The 12,712-nt window shown below is 38.5% G+C and overlaps 1 protein-coding gene across 3 annotated transcripts in view; it reads left to right on the top strand.

Moving 5' to 3' along the window:
* Positions 1-12,712, top strand: part of camta1a (calmodulin binding transcription activator 1a) — a 301,590-nt gene that overhangs the window by 267,813 nt on the left and 21,065 nt on the right. For 2 of the 3 annotated variants that reach the window (XM_059332352.1, XM_059332354.1), the window contains exons 10-11: positions 2,916-3,042; positions 4,050-4,184. In XM_059332352.1, coding sequence (XP_059188335.1) covers positions 2,916-3,042; positions 4,050-4,184 — 262 coding nt within the window. Of the gene's footprint in view, positions 1-2,915; positions 3,043-4,049; positions 4,185-8,175; positions 8,471-12,712 lie in introns of those variants that run through there. The other variant, XM_059332353.1, reaches the window with a different exon arrangement.

The raw sequence follows: 12,712 nt of genomic DNA, 5'->3' as shown, positions 1-12,712 counted from the left end.
CTAAGCCACACATAGAAACACCATTGCCTTTAAATTAAGCCAAATTATGTAAACGACTTATTTTTAAATAAAAACAAAAGTGAATGATTAATTTCATTAAGTAAAGCAATACAAAGGTAAATTTATAACTACATGTGTCAATATTTATTAAATTCTATGGATTATTCAGTGATTTTAATGCACAATTCAGAAAGCTGAACCATTTTCATTTCCAGCAATATAAAAGTATGTGTATTATCCACAAAATGTACTTAAAGTATCAAAAGTACTCATTCTGCAGTGAAATGTTTCCTGTCTCTGTTTTACTACTATATATTAAGTTTTTGGATTAATATGGCTGCTGTATTCTTTAATGTTGCATCTTACTGCTGTACATCTTTTCTTTTATACCATTAGATAAACTGATCTACAGCATTGCATCATATTCAGAAAAACAGCCCTGTTTCAGATTTGTGACAAAGCATTTTCCAGCTGATCCAAGATCGTTTTTTTAAATGGTTTAACTTAAGAAGTCTTAACTCATATAGAAACACTCCATCATTCAGTTTATCATAAACATTTCATTTATTTGTGGCTCATGATAACATGGTACTGAGCACAAAGTAAACATACAAAATGATGAACAAAACATTCTTCATAAAGGCACCTAGTTTACAAATTCAACACATGTAGTGGAGTATAAATTATAGTATTTACTTCTGAGATGAAGTGGAGTCAGAATATAAAGTTGCATAAAATGGAAACACTCAAGCAAAGAAGCCCAAGCTTCATGTACAGTACTTGAGTAAAAGTTCTCAGTTGCATCCCAACACTAATTTAAAATAATTTCAGAAATGTTTAGTTGAACTTCTCTTACAACAAAAATGTTTATTGACAAAACAGACAGAGACAACTAAAGTTTCACCCAAATATATACTTCATACATACTAAATACAGTACAGGCCAAAAGTTTGGACACACCTTCTTATTCAATGCGTTTCCTTTATTTTCATGACTATTGACATTGTAAATTCATCAAAACTATTAATGAACACATGTGGAATTATGTACTTAACAAAAAAGTGTGAAATAACTGAAAACATGTCTTATATTCTAGTAAGCAAAGGGTGGTTACTTTGAGGAATCTAAAATACAAGACATGTTTTCAGTTATTTCACACTTTTTTTGTTAAGTACATGATTCCATATGTGTTCATTCATAGTTTTGATGCCTCCAGTGAGAATCTACAATGTAAATAGTCATGAAAATAAAGAGAAGGTGTGTGTCCAAACTTTTGGCCTGTACTGTACATACAATATTTTCATCAGTTGATTATTAAACACCCACCCCTGCTTCGATGGTTGTAAATAGTTTGTAGTTAGTCTAAGAAGAAACTGCAGCTGTGTTCAGCTGAATTCACTTAATTATTCCAGGGGACAGAGGGGCATGTCCCCTTCACTTTTCAAATGTTAGTTTTGTCACACAGTCTTTCTTGGAAGGGGGTGAAAATGTTGCACCCTGTTGTACACACTAAAACAAATGGAAAAAAAGAATCAATCAACCATCTGACAGCAGAGAACCTAGTATGTTATTCCAGCCCCTTAAAAGCTGCAGACACAACTCAGGGTGGAAAAACATTATGTGACCTCTTCTTTTTATGTTTTGGTTAAAAAAATGAATTGGGATTTCCAAAAATGATTTGTATATTAACCGGATTAGGCAGTAAAGAACAGTGTGCTTTTTAAATAAAGATGATGATACAACATCATCAATCATAAAATGTCAGATCTCTTTCAGTGAAACTATGTGTGATTTTGGGTTAGTGCATTAATAACACAGCAAAAATAATTTTAATGGAAAAACACGGTAAGCAATTTCTATCATAATTGATTTGCTATTTTATAACTGTACACACATTTAGGAGATAGCATTCACAGTTTTTTCTTAATTCTTTCAAGTGATCCCTAAACACTTGCATTTGTATATCAAGAAAAACAGTAATGTCACTGAAACATCACAAACCGATTTGGCAATGCAGATATATTTTCAAATTGCAGCAGTAGTAATGTATTGAAATGTAAAATAATAAAGAGGTCCACAAGTTGAAAATATTCTTCTGCAGTTAAAACTGACATCACTGGACTTTACTGTAGGAGTGACTGAGTACAGGAGCCAAAGCAATTATCTCCATATAAGCGAATAATTATCCAAAATGAAAGTGGAAGTTATTTAATTTATCAACAGTAAGGAAAATGGAAGAAGCACAGATATGTAAAATGTTCCCTAAAGCGATTCATTTTCAGATTAAAATTGGCAAATTAAGATGAGCTCAGTTTTTTTGCTGAGGCTGCAAGAATATCTGAATATCCTTTTAGTAGCCGTTTTGCGTTAGAAAATGTAGCACCAACCACAGAGAGATGTAGAGGCAGTGTGGAGAATAGTGGTTTTGGATAAAAGCATCAGCTAAATGTTTGAGATATAAATGAAACATAATACATAAACATAAAAGTCATCACACAAGCAGAAAACAATGGCTCCAACATTCAAGATGAGTTCTAAAAAAAATTACTCAAATATTACCAACATATGTAGATCTTTTGATATGTCAATAAATCCCACTTTTTTATGAGATGCACTTGTCAGTATTACAATTATGTTGTCAGCAGCAATACCCACCTCCAACCACTGGAGGGCAGCACAATATTTAAATCAGTGTTGGCTGAGAATTATAGAAAAATAGATAAAGTGAAATGATGTTGGTTTTCCACATGATGGCAGCAGAGATCAGTATCAGAGTTCCTCTCTGTTCCTCTGTGTAATTCTTGTCTTTGCACGCTAGATGGCAGGGTAACAGCAATTTCTGTAAGCAGGAATACTTCAACCTGACTTGTCAGTTGTCTTATGAGTTTGTTTAACTCATTTGTCCTGTTTTTCAGGGTGGAGTTAAGGTGCTGATCACTGGGCCCTGGCAGGAGGCCAGCTCAAACTACAGCTGCCTGTTTGACCAGATCTCAGTCCCAGCCTCTCTCATCCAGCCAGGGGTGCTGCGCTGCTACTGCCCAGGTAAGAGAGGAGAAAGATCACACACATCAAAGACACAGAGGAGATCTCACTATCACATTATAATAAATGAAGCATCAGAGAGTCACTTTATTACTGACATTTCTTTTTTGTTTTTTTTTGTCATTCAGCAATAGAGCAATTTCTACTTTCTATGAAAAATAAATTTTATATTCCATTTATGATTTCTGTGTTGTTGTTTTGTGGTTGGCGTGTTCAGAGAGTTGTGGTGTACCAATAGAAAACACATTTTATCTTCCTTGTATGTCATTATTATAAGTGATAGCCTGCAGTTGTGGGTCATCTTATCAGCAACATTTGTGTATTATTTATGGCTTTGTACTTATTGTTTTTAAGAAAACAATTGTTTTTTTAAGATTAATTTTAATAGATATATATATTTAAATGCTGAAAATCAGTCTTCTAACAGTGATCAAAAACAGCAGGGTACCTTTTTAAACATATGCAGAGGGGTGACAAATTATTGGAAAAATTAACATTACGTGTCTAAGGAATGTGTTTCGCCATCTCGTGCCACCAGAACATCTTCATTGCTCCCCCTTTCATTGATTCCAAGTCTCTCAACTTCTACTGAAAGGATGATCACCGTTTTCTTTAAAAATATTCCCTCATTTGTTTTTCTGGTGTTGTTTGTCCCTGTCAAATAAACAATAAATGAAATCAAATGAGAGGGATCATTATCTAACTATATATATGTTAGGCTCTTGCATTTTGTTAAGTCCTGTGTTGAAAGCTACTGTATCGTGACTTTTAAACTGCCAAAAATGTGTTAGTCATATCACTTAAAGGCGTAGCCGGTTAAGCCTCATGTGGCATCATATGAGTCACTATAATAATGTTGACATTATTATGATGTAGCCATTTAATTTAAGGCTTAATTTGTGTTTTTACTGACAGGAAGTGTGCATGGAAAATAGTGCCAGTCAAATCCAACCATGTTATATTGCGTGAACCTTGTACTGACTCCTCATTATCCTCTCCCTCTCCAGCTCATGACACCGGTCTGGTAACGCTGCAGGTGGCTGTCAGTAACCAGATCATCTCCAACTCAGTGGTGTTTGAGTACAAGGCTCGCGCTCTTCCTTCACTGCCATCATCTCAGCACGACTGGCTCTCGCTGGATGGTAGGTCTCTCCTCAGTCTTACATTAGCTTTGGTCCCTTGCCCTCCTTCACTTCTTCTTCTTCTTCTTCTTCTTCTTCTTCCTCTTCTTCGTGCGTCTGGCTTTGCAAATCTCCCGTGGCCTTCGCTAATTTTGATTAATGATCTGCTGGACCATCACGCATTGCAAATCCTCTCTCTAGATTTGCTTTAAACTAATTTGTTACAGTTTACAAATTCACATGCATTAGCTTCCCCTGGAGCCAAACAAGCCTGCAGGATATTGTTAAATACTCAGGAAACTGCTGAAAGATAAACTGTGACTTTTTAAAATCTGACAGACATTATATGTTCGTTGTCGTTAGTGTTTCTGCTGCAAAGATATTCAGCTTGCATTGAATTTTGGTTGGGGATAAATGTTGTAACATGTCATATATCAGAATGACAAGGGTACAGAGTTAGCAAGAAGGTAATGAGTTGAATATAAAATGTGTTTCTAGCCATAAACATGCTGGTCCTTTGGTCCTCGACCAAACATGATAAAGGTCATGGACAAATCCTTGAATTGGCAGCTCCTAAACACTATGTGTAGAGACTGTAAAGTGAAAGTAAGTGTAAGTAAGAACCTTCAGGGTCTTGTTATAAGAGTTGATGGAGCGAATGTTTTGTTCATAATAAGGATGGACAATAGTACTATATTTTTTATTTATCAGCCTTTATTGGAATTGTGTTAGAAATCATACCATGTTGTTTTTGCAAAATGCCTTTTTTCCAAATTAATGTGTTGGAGCAATCTGCATGGAATTATTCAGTAAATTACTGGCCTCCAAGCTGGTGGCATACCGGAGCAGCTAGCCTTCAGGGCTTTCCACCAGATAATGCTTGCTAATAAGTTAACTTTGTGAAAAGGTTTATTTTAATCAAAACTTTGATCTTTTCCTAAACCTGACCAAATGGTTTTATTGCCTCTAGCCAGACAAGATAAGTCAATTAAGTCTAATAAATAGGTTTCTCACCATTTTATGCCTTAACCATTCGTCCACTACAACCTCCTCCCTGGATGTACTTTGTCACTCTCTTAACTATTACTACTACTACTGAATCTTTCTGGCATGGCTACATATGAGTCTGAACAGACATGGATGTAAACTGCAATTGTGACATTGAATAACATTGCTATTAATATATATAAAAATAAGACTGTTGAAATTAGTGTTTTTTATTTCAACCATGTCGCCCAGCTCCACTTGGTATTAACAGAGAAACTGGTTTGAGAGTTAACTTTGTTGTGTTGAGATGTGTTGAAAGAGACACTTTCATTTTGCATTTTCACTTTCTGTTGTTCTAAGATGTGCAAATGAAATACCACACGTCATATTTAAAGCATCATTTTAAGGTCAGTTCAGCAAGAGATGGCCTCATCGTCTTATCATGCCCATGTTACAATCAGCCAATAGTAAAGCTATTGTGTTTACAACAGGGCTAATGCAATGACAAATGATGACCATGGGTTTTATAAGTCTGCAAATTGTGTTAAAATTGTTTTGTGTGGTCCCCTTACAGAAATAAAACCCTTTGTTGATCATCATCGGAGCAGTTTCTTACATGTAACAACAAATGTAACAGGGTTGGAAAATTTCTAATCTGTTTAAATTCAAATTAAGCCTGTGAGTCAGAAGACCTAGTGTAGCCTATTGTTCACCAGAATTGAATGAGTATGTAAGTCATTTTCTGTTTCTAGATATGTGTGTGTGTGCTGCTGGGGAAGCATTGCTGCAGTGCTTGAGCATTGACAGGATAAAGTAGGGCACGGCGAAGCACAGGCTCACAGGACAGCTGCATTGCAGACGGCCCTTGAGGGAGTGGGAGTGAGTAATCGAGAGCTGGCGGCTCCCATACACGGCAGTACCAGTGGATCCCTCCGCCATTCATACCCTACTGCCTCACTGGCCCATTCACAGAACCAGTTAAGGAGGAGCTGACTGTCTCAGGGAAAACACAGCCCACCCTATTACCTTACTTATCTTAACCCCTTGCCTGCCATTTCTCACTATATTGTTTCATGGCATCTTTTGTCTCCTATTTTTTTATTTTACATTACATTAATGCAGCTATTAACATGAGATACTTATCAGATCCAGCATTTCTTTCATTCATTCTGCCACATTTATACATTTAAATAATGTTCATTTGGTCTCCTGTTTGAGGATGACAGTAACATGCAGTGATCCAAAAAGATAATTGACTGCAATGGGATTTTTGCCTGTAGGGTTGGTGGTATTTCAGCATATTTTATCTCTGTTGTATTTTCAAATCCTGCTACAGATAAATAATTTGTCACAACACTTTTGTGTTGTGTATGAAGAATACAGCTTTTGGAGCATTGTCGAAAGAGAAAAAAAGATTGTGTGAGATTACAGAATATGACAAACATAAAATGTGTGTTTGTTTGTTTGCTACCTTTGTTTATAACTTACATAACATTGTGTCACGCTGATGTGACACCAAGAGTTTCTGTACCTGTGTGACAGAGAGATAGCAAAAATAGGAAGGATAGTTTCTGTTCTTCTGTTTCGGTGTGCCAATCACACACATAATGTATTGTTACTACAGGAAATCAGGGCTCCTCCGGGGTCAGTCAGTCGCTGATGGCAAAAGCATATTTGACCAGCAGCTTCAGGACCACCGCACTGTGGACAGCGACTCTGCCGCAGAGCGCACTTTAAACTCCGTGGGATTGTGTTTTTTTCCTGATAAAAGTAAATGCTGCTGGTCATTGTTTACCACATGCAATCACAGAGAAATTCAATTTCCAAGCTTATATCCAAAGCATTTAACTTATTTCGGAAGTAGGGCAGGATGCAATCACATGGGCTCGTGCAGTCATCACATCGATAATGTCCACAATCTTAAAGCACAGGAGACGGAATAATGACCGCGAGCCATTTAGTTTCCCACTTTCCAAACACTAATGTTACCAGATTGTTGTTGCCGTGTGAGTGTACTGACTCACGCTACTTAACCCTCACGGTCAGTCACCTGATTAACTATAGGCTGCTGACATTACGTGGCATACGTGCAATATTTTGTCTGCAGCGGTGTGCTGTACAGCTCTGTGAGTTTGTTCTCCCATGGAAGACTCACTGTGCTATGATGTGCTAATGGCACAGCTGCCTGCCTGCCTTGATTTGTCATAATGCAGAGTGGGGGAAGGGGCGCTTTTTCTCTGCAGCACTGCAGGTACGGAGCCATGGGCAGGACAGAAAAAGCTGTCGGAGCTGCAGAACACTCATCGTCCGCCCCAATAAGTCCCTGAGCTCAGATCCCACAAGCCGAGCCGGGAGAGGTTCGCTGCGAACTGCCAAATACAGTACAGCCCTGCAAAGCACAGCGGCATACTGACTGTTAGCGGACTGACTGTGAGCCTCACTACACCGGCGTGACAAACGGCAGACCATGCACACACAATGCAGGAGCGGAGTGGGCGTGTTTGGGTAAACATGGTAAACTACCGCAAACAGAACAAGATTTAGTATCAGGCGGCAGCGAGGCTGGGAAGAAGGCGAAACCAGGCGTGTTTTGAACGGTTAGGTCTTACCGACTTTCTCCGGTGTGGGAGAGACTCCGTGCGAAATTACAGCACACGCGTCGAGCAGATCTATTTGATTAAAAAATGCTTATTGTTACGAATGACCAATAATAATAATAATAATAATAATACGATGGAGGGCGAGCTTTTAGGAGCAGGATCACGGCTCGAGGACGAGGCGGCAACTGGAATTAGGGCGTCTGTTTACCGGCGGCACGTGCGCACAACGTCTCCTAGCAGCGGTATTTGTCATTTTACTGCAGGCTGGGGTAGCAGCGACTACTAGAAACACAAGGAAAGTGTGCGTGTGTGTGTGTGTGTGAGGTGAAACAAGTGAAAAGGAGGAGGGGGCTATTAGAGGAAGAAGAGTAGTGAGCGGCCCTCCTCTTTCTCTCTCTCTCTCTCTCTCTCTATCTCTCTCTCTCTCTCCTCACGTCGCTCTCTTCCCTCACTTTGTTCTATTGTTGACGAGTGCTCTGTTGAGATTGAGATTCAGTGTACACCAAGGATATATATTTTTATTGTTTCTCCGTGTAACACCATGCAGTAGTCTGACCGCCAGGCTGTGGGGGCAAAACTGCAATTTCAGTGAAATGCAGCTTTGGTTGGACTTCTTTGGGTCAGGATGCCTGTGAATGACACCTGCATTTCCTAAAAGACAAAAGAGGCAGTATTTTTTGGCTTTGAGGTGGACTCTACCAATGGAAAATAAGATAGAAGGTTAGAAGTGTTAAGTTCAACCTTTATGGCTGTAGTGCTGTGCTGTGTTGTGTTTGTGTTTGTGTCCGGGGCTGTTTTCATATGCTGTGCCTTTCTCGTGTTTGCCAACAAGAAGTTAAACGTTTTCTTCGAACATGCTAACTTATTGTGTCTGAATGTAGTCCAACTGTGTCTGTGCTGCGGCGGAGTTTTTTGAGAAATGCTCTATTTTAGCCACATGCTTTTCTTCAAGTGTTTCATGTGACTCTGCCTCATTGCAGAGCACCGGAGAGTTGACGTTGATAGTAGCCAACTCCTGACTCACGACTAGTGCTTGGGCTTATTAAAGACTCCCCAAGACGCCTTAAAGGACTAAATAACAGTATTTGCTTTTCTGGCATTTTGAATGGCAAAGGAAGTTACACTTACTTGCTCTCGTGCGTCTGTTTTTCCAAGTCTGGCACTTTTGGCAAAACCTGCCTCCCACATTTCTAGGATTCATGACTGTTCCTTGACAGTTTTTATCTGTTTGGTGCTACATAGTCACTGTGTCTCAGGCTGGTGTCCTTAAATTGCCAGCTGCGAGTGCTGTTTCACGTGTTGTTCAAAGTGTGGTAGTTGCTATAGCGCATTAGCGGGTTGTCGCATCCCTGAGTGCTGCTCAGGTTATCGGGGCCAGCGAGTCGTCGATGAAATCTACTTGTGCTGTTGTTTCATAGTTCAGATTACATCCAGGGCTGATATAATCAACAGTATGCAGTCATTAAACGGTTAAAACAGGGAGAAATAAAAACTACACGTTGCTACAGTAGTGCATCGTGAGTGCTGCCGCTGGAGCGTTTCAGCACCACAGATTTGTGACTTCACTTTAACCCCGTTCAGTCTGCAAACTTTGCTTTGCTTGAGCACTTCCTTTTACTATTTAAAAACAAATAATTTCAGATATACATTTATCTACCTGTTGCTTGCCTGCGAAGTCTTCCTATATTCAGTGCATGGAACAAGATGTCCATATAGTGAAAGACAATACAACAGGCTAAAGTTGTTGTGGAGGATATGCTATGAAGAAGTTGGATGAATCACCACAGTGTTTTAGTATGTAGGTCTCATGCATATGCATTCATTGTAGTAATACCAAGTAATCAAAGTATTTCGTGACAACTTTAAATCCAAGTGGCTTCCTGAGCAGAAAGAGTTTGTATCTTGCACAAAGCCATTTATTTATTTCACTAGTGCTAGTAGTGTTACCAGCAGCGCTACTGGTTGCTCCAGTAGTTGTGTGCTTGTTGCAGAAGCATGAGTTAACATTGATGAAATCACTTTAGCAGGAGTTTTCCCCCTTTGCCATAGCCCTAAATAAAGTAACCCAACGAACACGTGTGTGTGTGTGTGTGTGTGTGTGTGTGTGTAGATGTGTATATAGCCTACTGTATACATATATGTGTGCATGCATGTCAAGATGTTTGGATACGCCTCAGGACATGGATGTGTAAGTGTATATACGACCATCAACTGCATGCACTGCATTTTATCTATCATTGCATTATAATCTATCTGTCTATCTATCTATCTATCTATCTATCTATCTATCTATCTATCTATCTATCTATCTATCTATCTATCTATCTGTCTATCTATCTGTCTGTCTGTCTGTCTGTCTGTCTGTCTGTCTAATGTAAAATATATATCAGTAATTTTAGTTCATATCATTTCAGTAACTGTTGCTTTAGCTGTTGCAGGAAAAACAGGAGCAATAGCAATAGTAGTAGTACTAGTAACAGCAGCAGTGACGTGGGAATGCTTACACCTAAAGGTGATGGATCACCCCAGACAAGAAGTTTTAAAGAGATAGATACATATAAAGAGAAACAGTCATTTGTAGAGATCACACAATTTCTGACTTCTATTGTTGACTCTTTTTATACTGTTGCTTTCTTACAATGATGCTACTTTAGTTATTCAACCACCTTGTAGTTCATCCATCTATTTAAGTATGAGATATAGTGGGTAAGCATAGAATGTGAATAACTCATTAAATCCAGTCGTCATGCATTAAAGTCTGTCTTCATGAGGCTGCAGTACACGTGTTGTTTGTGTATGGACTGTCAAATTGGTGTCAAGTAAAGCCTTTGGTAAGTTTTTTTTTTAAAGCTATAGGTTTTGGTTTGCAATGCATTAGGTTGCATTATGTTTTGCATCACATTAGTCTGTGCTGTGATTTGAAATATGCACTAGATTGTCCAACTCTGTGCTAGCAGGCAGCAGTCTGCTTATATAGCACATGGGATAGCTAAGAATACAGAACAATAAACTAATTGTAAGGTATATTAATTCCTATATTGAGGGAAATGGCTTGTTTTATGTTATGTTGTAAGTTTTGCTTTTCTTTAGTGGAACAGTTTGCTGATTTGCTTATATACATGGTCCAGACCAAGCATACATTATATCACATTCAGGATAAAATAGCTCTAATTCAGGTCTCTATCTCTGTGTATTCTGCTGTCTATCCTCACTTGTAAATTACTGTAAATTATTGAGTACAGTATACCATAGACTTGATTCAAGTATGTGACAAAAGGCTGAAATATAATTTTAAGTACATTGGTGAAAACGATTTAGAGGAAAAGGGAGGACATGCTGCCAATCCTGTGAATGCATTCAGCCTAACTGCTTTGTCTTACTATTACTGGAAAGCTTTGGAGACATCCTGTCCCTTGGTGTTTAATATCAGATTGATTCATCTTTGAAATTATTTTTCCTCTCATCTCTCATTTGCACTCCTGCCCGCAGCTGATGTGTCAAGCCGTATATCGTTGTTTATGCAATAGGAAGCCAATGATATGCACTCGTTATTGTAATTGCCAATCTTTAAAACATCAAACCAGCCTACTTTCCAGGACAAAAAGCCAATACTGTGTTACTCTATTAGTGAGATAGTGGATGACAGTAAATCCCCATGGTGTGCACTCTTGGCATTTTACCTTCAGTATGACACAATGTATCTATTCAGCGTTCAGACTCCACTCGTATTGACCTATATAGGTGGACAGATGCCAGTAGGTTAAGAGCTGCTTCACCTTTATGGCAGAAGAGAAAAGTATCATTCAAGCATTCTGACCTTTGTTTGCGGTCATTAAATTGCTGTATATGGTTGAGAATAAATTCCCTGTGGAAACATTGGTGAGACAGGGCATAATGCCTCAGAATATTGTATTTTTCCACCTGTTGCTTTTGAAATTGTTGGTACACCGCAAGAAGAATCAATGATGCAGGCTTCAGACTGGCTTAACTTTTGTTTTAAGGTGTGTTGTCTACAGATATCTGTGTATATATCTATGCAGAATCTGTAGGCAATGGGACATTTTTTTTTATATTGGAATCATTCTTGTCTGATGATGATTTAGCTTTTTATTCACCCTTTTAAAATGTATCTGCATACATACATACATACAAACAGTAGTGTTCAAAATAAAAGCAGTCCTATGTAACTAACCAGATTAATCCAGGTTTTTAGTATATTTTTTATTGCTACATGGCAAACAAAGTACCAGTAGGTGCAGTAGACTCTCAGAAAACCAACAAGTCCCAGCATTCGTGATATGCACGCTCTTAAGACTGTGCAATTGGGCAATTAGTTAAAAGGGGTGTGTTCAAAAAAATAGCAGTGTGGCATTCAATCAGTGAGGTCATCAATTTTGTGAAAAAACAGGTGTGAATCAGGTGGCCCCTATTTAGGGTTTAAGCCAGCACTTGTTGAACATGCATTTCTCTTTGAAAGGTTGAGGAAAATGGGTCGTTCAAGACATTGTTCAGAAGAACAGCGTACTTTGATTAAAAAGTTGATTGGAGAGAGGAAAACTTATAAAGAGGTGCAAACAATTATAAGCTGTTCAGCTAAAATGATCTTCGATGCTTTAAAATGGAGAGCAAAACCAGAGACACGTGGCAGAAAACGGAAGACAACCATCAAAATGGATGGAAGAATAACCAGAATGGCAAAGGCTCAGCCAATGATCAGCTCCAGGATGATCAGAGACAGTCTGGAGTTACCTGGAAGTGCTGTGACAGTTAGAAGACGTCTGTGTGAAGATAATCTATTTACAAGAATCCCCCGCAAAGTCCCTCTGTTAAAAAAAGGCATGTGCAGAAGAGGTTACAATTTGCCAAAGAACACATCAACTGGCCTAAAGAGAAATGGAGGAACATTTTGTGGACTGATGAGAGTAAAATTGTTCTTTTTGGGTCCAAGGGCCGAAAACAGTT

The sequence above is a fragment of the Centropristis striata genome, chromosome 5 (genome assembly GCF_030273125.1).
Source record: "Centropristis striata isolate RG_2023a ecotype Rhode Island chromosome 5, C.striata_1.0, whole genome shotgun sequence".
NCBI classification, from domain to species: Eukaryota; Metazoa; Chordata; class Actinopteri; order Perciformes; family Serranidae; genus Centropristis; species Centropristis striata.
This window is presented reverse-complemented; position numbering and strand designations above follow the sequence as displayed.